The following is a 12,254-nucleotide window of genomic DNA, read 5'->3' as shown; positions in this document are numbered from 1 at the left end:
AAGAGAGATTGCCTCAGACTATTGAGTAGGTTTCCACATCAGATCTCTCAGCCTATGATTTTAGCACCAGCAGCTACACCACCTGCATAGACAGCTCCGGGTGGGGCAAGGGCGCCCTAGAGGGGGAGATTGATCAAGTGGTGGTCATGCCCATTTCTATGCATTTCCAGCCAAGCCACAGGCAGTTGCTTCTGATGTCGTGATCATAGGTATTATTTGAGTGTGCCATAGGGAGGCTTCGGTATTATTTGATCCTGGTTCCACTTATTCATATGTATCATCATACTTTTCTCATTATTTGGATATGCCATGTGATTCCTTAGTTATGCTTGTTCATGTATTTACATTGGTTGGTGATTTTATTATTGTGGATTGTGTGTATCGGTCATGTGTGGTGGCTATTGGGGGAATAGATATGAGAGTTGATCTTTTACTGCTTAGCATGGTAGATTTTGACGTAATTTTAGGCATGGATTGGCTGTCACTAAGTCACACTATTTTGGATTGTCACGCTAAGAACGTGACATTGGCAATTCCGGGGCTGCCTAGGGTTAAGTGGAGAGGTTCCCTGGATTATGTTCCTAGTAGGGTGATTTCATATTTGAAGGCTCAACGGATAGTTGATAAGGGGTGTCTGGCATATTTGGCCTTTGTGAGGGATGTTAGTGTTGATACTCCTACCATTGAGTCTGTTCCGATAGTGAGAGACCTTCTAGATGTGTTTCTTGTAGACCCGTCGGGCATGCCATCCGACAGGGCCATTGATTTTGATATTAATCTGGTGTCGGGCACTCAGCTCATCTCTATTCTACCGTATCGTATGGCACCAGCAGAATTGAATGAGTTAAAGGAACTGCTTCAACAATTGCTTGATATGGGCTTCATCAGGCCCAATGTGTCGCCTTGGGGTGCGCCAGTTCTACTTGTGAAGAAGAATGGTACTATGAGGATGTATATTGACTACCGATAGCTGAACAAAGTTACAATTAAGAACAAGCACCCACTACCCCGCATTGATGACTTATTTGACCAGCTTCAGGGTGATAGAGTGTTATCGCAGATTGATTTGAGACCGGGGTATCATCAGTTGAAGATTCAAGATTCTAATATTCTGAAGACTGATTTCAGGACCCACTATGGGCACTACAATATTTTGTGATGTCTACTCACGCAGTTAAGAGAATCATGAGTAGCATTTGAGGATTGTAGTCCGGACCTTGAGGGAGAAAAAGCTATATGCTAAATTCTCCAAGTATGAGTTTTGGCTTGATTCAGTGGCATTTTTGGGCCATGCGGTGTCTAGTGGGGGGATCAAGGTAGATCCGAAGAAGATTAAGGTAGTTTAGAGTTGGCCCAGACTGTCTTCAGCTACTGAGATTTGGAGCTTTCTTAGTTTGACATGATATTATCGCCGTTTTGTAGAGGGTTTCTCGTTCATTGTTGCACCTTTGACTAGATTGACCCAGAAGGGTGCCCCATTAGGTGGTCTAATGAGTGTGAGGAGAGCTTTCAAAAGCTCAAGACTGCCTTGACCACAACTTTGACCACAACTTCAATTCTAGTTTTGTTGTAGTATCAGGTTCATATACAGTTTATTGTGATGCTTCACAGATTGGCATCGGGTGTGTCTTGATGCATGAGGGTAGGATGATTGTTCATGTTTTGCGTCAGTTGAAGCCCGTTGAGAAGAACTACCTCGTCCATGATTTAGAGTTGGAAGCCATTGTTCACGCATTGAAGATTTGGAGGCACTATCTCTACGGAATGTCTTGTGAGGTATTCAAAAATAATCAAGTCTACAACACTTGTTTAAGAAAAAAGATCTAAAATTGAGGCAGCGGAGGTGGTTAGAGTTGTTAAAAGACTATGGTATCACCATTTTGTATCATCCCCAAAAGGCCATTATGGTGGTCGATACCTTGAGTACAAAGGCTGAGAGTAAAGGTAGCCTTGCTTATATTCCAGTTGGTGAGAGACCGCTAGCATTAGATGTTCAAGCTTTGGCCAATTAGTTCGTGAGGTTAGATGTTTTGGAGCCTAGCCAAATTCTTTCTTATGTGGTTTCTCGGTCTTCTTTGTATGAGCACCTCAGAATGCGTCAGTATGACGACCCTTATTTGCATGTCCTTAAGGACACAGTGCAACACGGTGATGCCAAGGAGGTTTTTATTGGAGATGATGGGGTGTTGCGTATGCAGAGTCAGATTTGTGTGCCCAATGTGGATAGGTTGCATGAGTTGATTCTTGAGGAGGCCCACAGTTCGTGGTACTCCATTTATCCGAGTGCCACTAAGATGTATCAGGATTAGAGGCAACACTATTGGTGGAGAAGAATGAAGAAAGATATAGTGGAGTATGTGGCTCAGTGTTTGAATTGTCAGCAGGTGAAGTACGAGCACCAGAGGCCAGGCGGTTTGCTTCAGAGACTTGAGATTCCCGAGTGAAAGTGGGAGCGTATTACCATGGATTTCGTTGTTGGCCTCCCATGCACTTTGAAGAAATTTGATGCAATGTGGGTTATTATAGATAGACTAACCAAGTCTGCATACTTTATTCCGGTTGTGACTACCTATTCTTTAGAGCAGTTGGCTCAGATCTATAGCCCTGAAATTGTTCGTCTTCATGGTGTGTGTCGATGTCCATTATCTCTGATCGAGGCACGTAGTTCACATCGCATTTTGTAGAGTTATGTAGAGTGAGTTAGATACATGGGATGCGTTGAGTACACCATTTCACCCCAGGCGAATAGGCAGTCCGAGCGCACTATTCACATCTTGGAGGATATGCTACGCGCATGTGTTATGGACTTTGGGGGTTCATGGGATCAATTCTTAAAGCTTGCAGAGTTTGCCTACGACAATAGCTACCAATCAAGTATTTAGATGGCTCATTATGAGGTCTTATATGGGAGACTGTGCCGTTCTCCTGTTGGTTGATTTGAGCTGAGAGAGGCTAGGCTATTGGGCACTGATTTGGTTAGGGATGCCTTGGAGAAAGTCAAGTTGATTCAGGATCGGCTTCGTATAGAACAATTGCAGAAGAGTTATGCTTATAGGAAGATTCGTGATGTTGCGTATATGGTGGGTGAGAAGGGTTTGTTTAGAGTTTCGCCCATGAAGGGTGTGATGAGGTACGGGAAGAAGGGCAAGTTGAGCCATCGGTATATTGGTCCTTTTGAGGCGCTTAAGAGAGTGGGAGAGGTCACTGACAGACTTGCATTGCCACCTAGTCTATCAAGTGTTCACCCAATGTTTCATGTTTCTATACTACGGAAGAATTATGGTGATCCGTCACATATTCTGGACTTCAGCACGGTACAACTGGATGGGGATTTGACTTATGATGTGGAGCCAATGGCCATTTTGGACTAGCAGGTTTGAAAGTTGAGATCGAAGAATATGACATCAGTGAAAGTTCGTTGGAGATGTCAGCCAGTCGAGAAGGCTACTTAGGAGGACGAGCAGGAGATATGTAGGAGATATCCACACCTATTTGGGATTCCAGATATGATTCAACACTTGTTCGACGAACATTTGTTTAAGAGGGGAAAAATATAACGACACAGCTGGTCGTTTTAAGTATTGTATCTTCGTTCCCCTATTTTTTGCTTCTTCCAAGTTCATTTGTGGTTATATGACTTGCCAGGATGGTTGGTTTGGTTTCGGGGATATTTCAGAGTGCATTTGGATACTTAGTCCCAAGGTTGGAGGCTTAAGTTGGAAGAGTTGACTAGAGTTTGACTTTTGTGTAGACGACTACGGAATAGAGTTTTGATAGTTCTGATAGTTCCTATGGTTATTTTGGACTTAGATGTATGTCCGGAATTGAATTTGGAGGTCAGTAGGTTGGTTTGAGGCCTTTTGGTGAAAGTTGGAAAGTTAAAGGTTTGGAAGGCTGAGAGGTTTGACAAAGAGTTGAATTTGTTGATATCAGGTTCATATTTTGGTTCCAAAAGTTGGAATAGGTCCATTGTGTCATTTGGGACTTGTGTGCAAAATTTAGGGTCATTCGGAGTTGTTTTGATACGATTTAGCATTAGTTTTAGAAGTTGGAAGTTCATTACTTTTATTAGGCTTGAATTGGGGTGTGATTTTTGGTTTTAATGTTGTTTGATGTGATTCAAAGCTTCGAGTAAGTTCGTGTTGTGTTTTAGGACTTGTTGGTATGTTTGGATGGGGTCCCGGGAGCTTCGGGGGTATTTCGGATGGTTAACAGATCATTTTGGACTTGGTGTTGATTGCTGAAGGTTTATGGCTTCTGGTGTAATCGCATATACGGTGGGCTTGGGCACATGTGCGGAGCCGCAGGCATGACTGAAGGGTCGTAGAAGTGAAGTGGGAACCTCCAAGGGAGGCTTACAGATGCGGACTACTGACTGCATGAGCGGAGCCGCAGATACGGCAAGGAGAGTGTAGGTGCGAAAGGTGAGCTGGGCAGGGGAGTCCGCAGAAGCGGACGAAGGTGCGCAGATGTGCATATGTAGGTGCGAGGGCCTAACCATAGAAGCGGTAGGTCGGTACTTAAGTGAATTGCGCAGGTGCGCGATTTTGACTGCATAAGCAAAAAGTTAGGGCCCAGGTGCGGGATCGCTAGGCAGCATATTAAATTCATGGGTTTAAGTGTTTTCTCATTTTGGGAGGTTTGGAACTCGACTAAGGGCGATATTTGAGAGGGTTTTTGCTACAATTGATGAGGTAAGTGAAGTTTAATCACTGTTCTTGATAAATATTGATTACCCATTGATTATTACACCTAGTTTATGTGAATTTGAAGTGAAATTTAGCGATTTTAGACCATTGTATTGGAGGGTGAGATTTGGTGATTTGAGGGTCGATGTGTGGATGGTATTGGATGAAATTAGTAAGGTTGGAATCGTAATTGAATGGAAGTTTAGAATTTGTAAATTTTGTCGAGTTTCGAGGGGGCCGTGATTGACTTTTTGGGAGGACTTTTTTATTTTGGTTAAAGATCTTAGCTTTATAAATTTGGATTCGATTCCTATGGACGTGATTTGGCTTGCTTGAGGTAAGTATCTTACCTAAACATAGTTGAGGCACTAGTTTCCTGAATTACTGTGATAGCTACGTGCTATGGGTGCGCATACGTGTGGGGTTTGAGCTCATGTGAGAGCACCGGGATATTTATCCATGTTCGAGATATTGTTTAAGCTATGATATGCCTAGAATTAACTGTTAAGATATGATGTTTCTCATATTTGTAATATTGTTGTGAACTATTTGCGCCATGTTTGAGGTTATTTAGAGGCTAATTTCTTGAATGAACTTGATAATTGTTATTTATGTGATGAAATTGCCGATTCGGGCTATAATAGCACACTTTGGACATTCCTACACTTTAGCATGTCATTTATTCCAGTCCAGGAGCATGGGATATGTTATTCATTCATCATATACATGTATCCTTGTATATTTGCTTTTGTGGGATATGATTTGGACTGGATGCCTTTGACCACGCCGGATGGATTATGTTGTTATACCTGTGACCGCGCTGGACGGATTGTACTATTATGCATGTGACCACACCGGGCGGATTATGATATTGAGCCTGTAACGACGCCGGGATGCACGTTGAATTGGCCGTGCATGCTTGTGGATATGGATCCATCCCCCTAGGGTCATCCTCTCGTGTTTTTCTCTTGATGGTGTACATTCGAATATTGAGAAAAAATTGTCAGTGGTTTGGTACGGATATGAAAAGGTTGAGGAAAGTCTGGCAAGTGTTTGTTTTGGATTTGCATTTCATCTTTACTTATAATTTCCATGGTTAATGAACTAAATTATGTGCATATCATCTTTATATGTTGTATCATTGACTGAACAGAGAACTTGAGTAATTGCGCGCACACACACCCAGAGGGTTCTTTCTTTGCTCTATGACTTGATCACATTATTGTTCTGTACTTGTTAAATTGATGAAATTGTACAAGTTATAGCAAGTATAATTTATAATTCTTGCTTCTTTTACCTCGCTGAGGTTAGTTATGATACTTGCTGAGTACATTGGGCCGGGTGTACTTATGCTGCAGCCTGCACTTAATTTTGCAGATCCAGGTGTTGGGTCAAGTGATCAGTAGCAGAGTTGCTTGTTGAGCTGAGTATCGAGAGACGAGGTAGAGCTTCTCGCCCGCAGTCTTGGCGTACTTTTCTAATTATGTATTGTTCTTAGTTCAGACAGTATTGCTATTTAGCTTTCAGACTTGTATTCCGTTGTAGAGCTCATGACTTTGTATTTACCAATTCTAGGAGGATTTATCATGTATTAGCGGTATTTTGTTATATTGAGGTTTTAGACTTATGTTATTTTTATAAATTGCATTATTTTGGTTCTTTATTGTTATGTCCGGCTTGCCTGACAAGTGTGTTAGGCGCCATCACGGCGGATTGGGACTTTGGCTCGTGACAGGCATGCATGATTCTGCTAATTAAGATGCTGCTTCATAAATTTTGAATTTAGATATACAAAACAACATTGAAGAAGCCAAGTTATGTTGCGAAGCCCCCGCTATGCATTTCGCTAGTTCACTAATCGGATGACTTTGAATGAATTTTTTCAATTTTGCCCTTCTAAAGTATAGTCCCAACTCCCAAGAAGTAGCATTATTGGCGAGGTGTCAAATTGTCAAACGGATAAAATTTCATTAAGCCATTCCCTAACATCATTTGATGTAAAACTGTATGGTATTTAAGCATGATTAATCTGGATTACGTGAATTATTAGAATATCTACAGTAAGCAGCATTAGGATAGCTCAAAATTTTAATTAAGCAAGCATTTTAATGCATCACTAGTTATTTTTGCAAAACTGGCGTTGGACTATAGGATATGGTCATGGATTAAAGGTTTCGTGGAATCCAGTTTTAATTTTTCTGTTATACACTTTATATATTTTATTTTTTGAAAGCACGAATACGTTATTATGTGCTCCAATATGTTTTTCCCTTACTAGCGTCTTGTTTAATTTGGACTATGAAAATGAGAATGGCTATTTAAAATTTCAATAAGCAATTATATATTGAGCACTTACTAATATTATGTCGCTGTTATTGGAGAATATATGTAAATATTGGTTAAGAAGTAATAAAACCCAACCCAGGAAGATTTAAGGAAATTGAATATAAGTTATTCAACCTCACATAACACCTTGAATTTGGAATAGAAAGCAATAAATGGACGATATTAGGGATTGAAGTTGAAAGATAAATAAGAACTCCATAATGAACTAAATGAACCCTTGTAAGCACAACAATAAACACTTTTCAAGAATAAAGATTGAAAGGTTGAATCTAATAATTGCAATTAGTAAAACCCACGAGCAATTAAGAAATTAAACTTGAAACAAACTAATTAGCAGTCAATTAAAGAAACAATCCAAGGGAGAAACAGATTGAACTCATACATGAATTACATTAACCTAAAGTAAACGAAGAGAGTGAAAGTACAAGAGTGACTTGTAACCAATTTTAAAACTTAGTTGACTAAGAGAGGAATAAGTTGACTAGACTTTACAGTAGGATCAATTGAAGCAGAAGTAAATTATGCAGAATAAAAAAGTAAAGGAGCCACAACAATTTTATATTGGTTCAGTACTTGTGTGGTACCTACGTCCAGTTCCCTTGGGTCACAAGGGTTCTCTTATATTTTCAATAAGTCTTTACAAAAGTGAAGGTTTTAGTACGTTCACCACTAATGATATTCAACAATAATGTTTGTCTAACTTTGACACAACTCTTGTTTTATTATCTAATTCTTCCTATCTTTTGCGACACTTATAAACTCAAGAATACAGTGTTTGAACTAAGAACTAAAAGGTATAAAAATAGATGTTAAGTTATGTGAGCTTCCTTGTCCTTCCACTTCTTCTTTAATAGTACTCAATGAGGCTTCTGATTTTTCTTTTCTGGGATTGCAAGAGATTATTGATTGAAGGTCTTTTCCTTGTGAGGCATAGTCTTCTAAGAGTAGGACCCAAGGGTAGCATCATGAATCTAGCTTGAGAGTATAGCCAGATTCATTCTCAGTTTGAAGTTTTGCTCCTTTATCTTTCCAATTTACTTCTCTTAAAAGCTTTCGCAGATTTTCCTTGATTGGCTCTCTCTCCTTCCCTTGCATGCTTGAGAATTGATTCTTTTTCCTTCATTGTTTCTTGTTTGATTGATTATTTTTCTATCTTGGTATCCATCTGATATGGATTTTGAATAACATAGTCGTTGGCTCCCTCTGATATGCTTATATGATCTTTTTCCCTTTCTTGCATTCATCAGAGCTGTTGCGAATCTGCACACAAAGTGAAATGACATTAGTCAAGGCACTTTTGATTATTAATCATTATTAAAATTCTAGATCTAACAATCTCCCCCTTTTTGATGATAACAATAATCCAAAAAGAGTTAGACAAATTTAGGGAATACTTCCCTTTCAAGATGTACTTCTGCTCCCCCTGTCTTTGTGCCCTTGTTTGCACCGTGTTTGCACGCTCCCTCTGTCTCTATACTCTTTTTCTTATACCCTTTGACATCAATCAAAAAGAGCAAGAAGAGATATAGAGGATAATAGCTAATAATACTAACAGTTAAAGCATACAAAAATCAGAAGCCTCATTTATACCAGGCATATGCGACTGTATGCCCATCCAAACACAGCCAAAAGAGAAGTTTTAATAAACAACACAAAAATAATAAAGAAAAAATTATTTAAACAGCCCAGACACTCAATTCCTTCCAAGTAAATACTTCAAAGTGTTGATCACTTTGGTACAAAAACTATCATAGGATGCATCAATATACTTGGTAACTTTGGTCAACTTCTCAGTGACATCCTACATAACCCTGATCTCTTGCCTCTTTGTGGCTTGAAGGGTGATCCTTAAGCTGGCTATATCTGCTCCAGTTTCCTTTGTTACTTTCCCAATCTTGTCCACATGTTCCTGCATAGAAGTTAGCAATTGCTTGATACCTGTAATATTTTGATGCATCAGTAGCAACTAATCTGAGGAAGAGGATTTGCTTGCTTCAGATTTAATCCCTCCAGTGCCCTATTGAGGAGTGAATTCTGGTGCTTTGTCCTTCTTGAACCAGGTCCCCTCAACCATAGTGTACCCCAACATAGCAAAAGCAGTCTTATCATATGTGTTGGAGATAGTTTTAGGGGCATAGGGAGACAAACTTACTTTCATAACTTGCAAGATGTGAGATATTAGTAAACCATAAGGCAAGTTGTTAGCAGAAGAGGAGACAACCCTGATGCTTTCAATCATGTACTGACCCACCCACATGAACCAGTTAATAACCTTTCTATTCACAAGACAATATAGGACAAACATATATCTGATAGACAAGGTGCTAATAATAGAACCAGTACGGGGTAACATGGTGATAGCAATAATGTGGGCTAGTACACGGTGCTCAAATTTTAGAGTAATCAAGCACACTTATAGATATTTTAGGAGAAAATCATGAAGAACACTTATAGAACATTTTCTAAACTAGGAAAATTTAGAGAAATCACATAGGAATCAAGCAAATACCAATTTTGTCGCGAAGAAAACAAAATCTCTCTTCAAGCAGTGGTTTTATGAAAATATCTGCTAACTGATTTTTAGTATTAATAAATTCTAACACAATGTCACCTTTTACAATATGATCACGGATAAAATGATGCTTAATCTCAATGTGCTTAGTCCTAGAATGATGTACATAATTTTTTGAAACACAAATAGCACTAGTGTTGTCACACATAATTGGAACGTAATTAAGACGTAAATCATAGTCTAACAATTAATGCATAATCCATAGGACTTGTGTGCAGTAGTTTCCTACAATCAGATATTTTGCTTCAGCAGTAGATAATGCAACACAACTTTATTTCTTGTTGTGCCAAGATATAAGGGATTTTCCAAGTAATTGGCATGTTCCACTTGTACTTTTCATGTCAATTTTATCACCTGCAAAATCTGCATCTGAAAAACCTTTGAGATCAAGGACATTTAAGCTTTAGTACCATAGTCCATAGTCGACTGTCCCTATCAAATATCTGATAATATATTTAACAGCAGTCAAGTGGGATTCTTTGGGAGCTGACTCATATCTTGCATATTTGCAAACACTAACCATAATATCAGGTCGACTAGCTGTAAGATAGAGTAGAGATCCAATTATACCTCGATACATTATTTCATCAACACTCTTACTATATTTATCTTCATCAAGGGTGGTTAATGGACTCATAGGAGTCCCTATGGCCTTAGCATTAGACATGCCAAACTTATTGATAAGCTCTTTTGTATAGTTTTTCTAACTAATGAAAGTCCCTTTCTGTAATGACTTGAATTGTAGCCCAAGGAAGAAGGTTAATTTTCCCATCATACTCATTTCAAATTCTCCTTTCATGATGTTTGAAAAGCCCTTGCATAACACTGGGTTAGTACTTCCAAAAATAATATCATCCATAGATTTGCACAATTAAATTACCTCCAGGTGATCGTTTGATAAAGAGAGTAGTATCAATATTACCTCTATCAAACCTATGTTTGACTAGAAATGAACTTAGCCTTTCATACGCAGGAGTAGGGTTTGCGAAAAAAGGCTTCGGGTTGTACTCTAGAGGTAATGCTATACTCCATTCTTCCTCACGTCTTCCTTTCTATTCTCACTCTCATCCGACTGATGAATGCAATTGGAGTAGAATCTCTTTCCCTTACTAGGTTTAGGAATCCGTAATTTTTCAAGAAGACGAGTTTAACCCGGATCAAAAGAAAGTTTCTTATCGAGAGACAGATTACAGGAGAAAGCCCTATATCAGATGGCTTTCACTTTCTTTATAGAAGAAGAGAAGAAAATCCCTAGAGTAAGGGAAGGGTAACCTCACAATAAGAGAGACTTTCTATCTTACCTAGGCTATTCGATAGCGGACATAGTGGATTAGTTAGTAATATATAAGGTAACCCATTCAAAAAGTAAGGGCGCCACATACCTACTCTCTCAGTAAAGAAGAAGACATATATCTAATTCCATTCTTATCTTTCTTATCTTGATCTAACGGCCAGGGAAGATCCATAAAGAAATAAAGAGAGAACTCAAAGAGCAACTGCAACCGAAGAGCGGATATATCGCTTTCTGTTTCCGCTCTATCTGTCAAGGGGAAATCCCGGTAAAGAGGGAACCTCGACCCCGAGAAGACCGTACTTATGTGCAATTAATTTAATAGGACCAGTTATGAACCCAAGAGCAGATAGGAGTATTCATACTCAAGGAACGGAATCTCTCACAGTGTCAAGGAAATAATAACTACTATTGGAAGAAGAGCGTTTACGATCAGAGCTAAAAGAGTGGGAGGGAATGAAATAGCAATAGCCGCTACTTCTGCCTGCGGCTATCTTCTCCTATTTATTAGGTCCTTCAAAGGAATTTTTATTATTTCTTCTTTCTAAAGACAAGGCTAAGCCATCCGCCCTTCATTGTAGGGTAAAAGGGGAGACACTTCCCAAGGGGTGGCTAGTTCGAGAAAGAGAGACAGATACAGATAAGGTCCTTTTTCTGAGAGACTCGCTCTTGAATTTAATCATACCCACTCATAAGCGCAGTGGATGCTCCTTCATAGAGGGCACAGAGAGGCAAGTGATAGGCACTACTCATCATAAGAAAGCAGTCATGCAGATAGAAAGAGTAAAACAATGACTCTGACTAAGTAAAGAGATGAGGGTTTTTTTCTCTAGGAGCTTAATTTAACCCATATAAGGCTTTGAATAACTTGTTGACATGATTTGGAAAGAATTCATTAACAAATCCTGCGGGTTACTTAACGAACACTTCTTCAGAGATGAAACCGTTTAAGAACGTGCTTTTCACGTCCATCTAGAATAGTCTAAAACATTTGTGAGCAGCATAAGCTAATAAAATACGAATAGATTCTAACCTGGCAACATGAGTGAAGGTTTCCTCGTAGTCAATTCATTCTTGTTGTGAATAACCTTGAGCAACCAGTCTAGCTTTATTTTGTACCACTTGTCCAGACTCATTCAGCTTATTTCTATAAACTCATTTTGTTCCAACAATGGATGCATTTGGAGGTTTAGGGATGAGTTCCCATACTTTGTTCTTCTCAAATTGGTCAAGCTCCTCCTACATTGCAGTTATCCAGCTTTCGTCCCCAAGGGCCTCATCTACTGATTAGTCGACTGATTCTGCTGATTAGCCACCTCATCACGAGTGTTGTCACATGTATTGATAGACTTTGGAA

General features: G+C 39.3%; 1 protein-coding gene across 1 annotated transcript; it reads left to right on the top strand.

Moving 5' to 3' along the window:
- The first annotated feature begins 415 nt into the window (after window positions 1–415).
- Window positions 416–970, top strand: LOC138898745 (uncharacterized). The gene has a single exon (XM_070184842.1). It carries the CDS (start codon window positions 416–418, stop codon window positions 968–970), a length of 555 nt encoding a protein of 184 aa, XP_070040943.1.
- The last annotated feature ends 11,284 nt before the right edge of the window (window positions 971–12,254 follow it).

This window comes from Nicotiana tomentosiformis, chromosome 9, assembly GCF_000390325.3.
Source record: "Nicotiana tomentosiformis chromosome 9, ASM39032v3, whole genome shotgun sequence".
NCBI lineage: Eukaryota > Viridiplantae > Streptophyta > Magnoliopsida > Solanales > Solanaceae > Nicotiana > Nicotiana tomentosiformis.
The sequence above is the reverse complement of the archived record's forward strand: the minus strand, read 5'-3'. Positions and strand labels throughout refer to the sequence as shown.

What these genes read in the sequence shown, in the direction of transcription:
- LOC138898745 (XM_070184842.1), top strand. Translation starts at nt 416, where the DNA reads ATGAGAGTTGATCTTTTACTGCTTAGCATGGTAGATTTTGACGTAATT.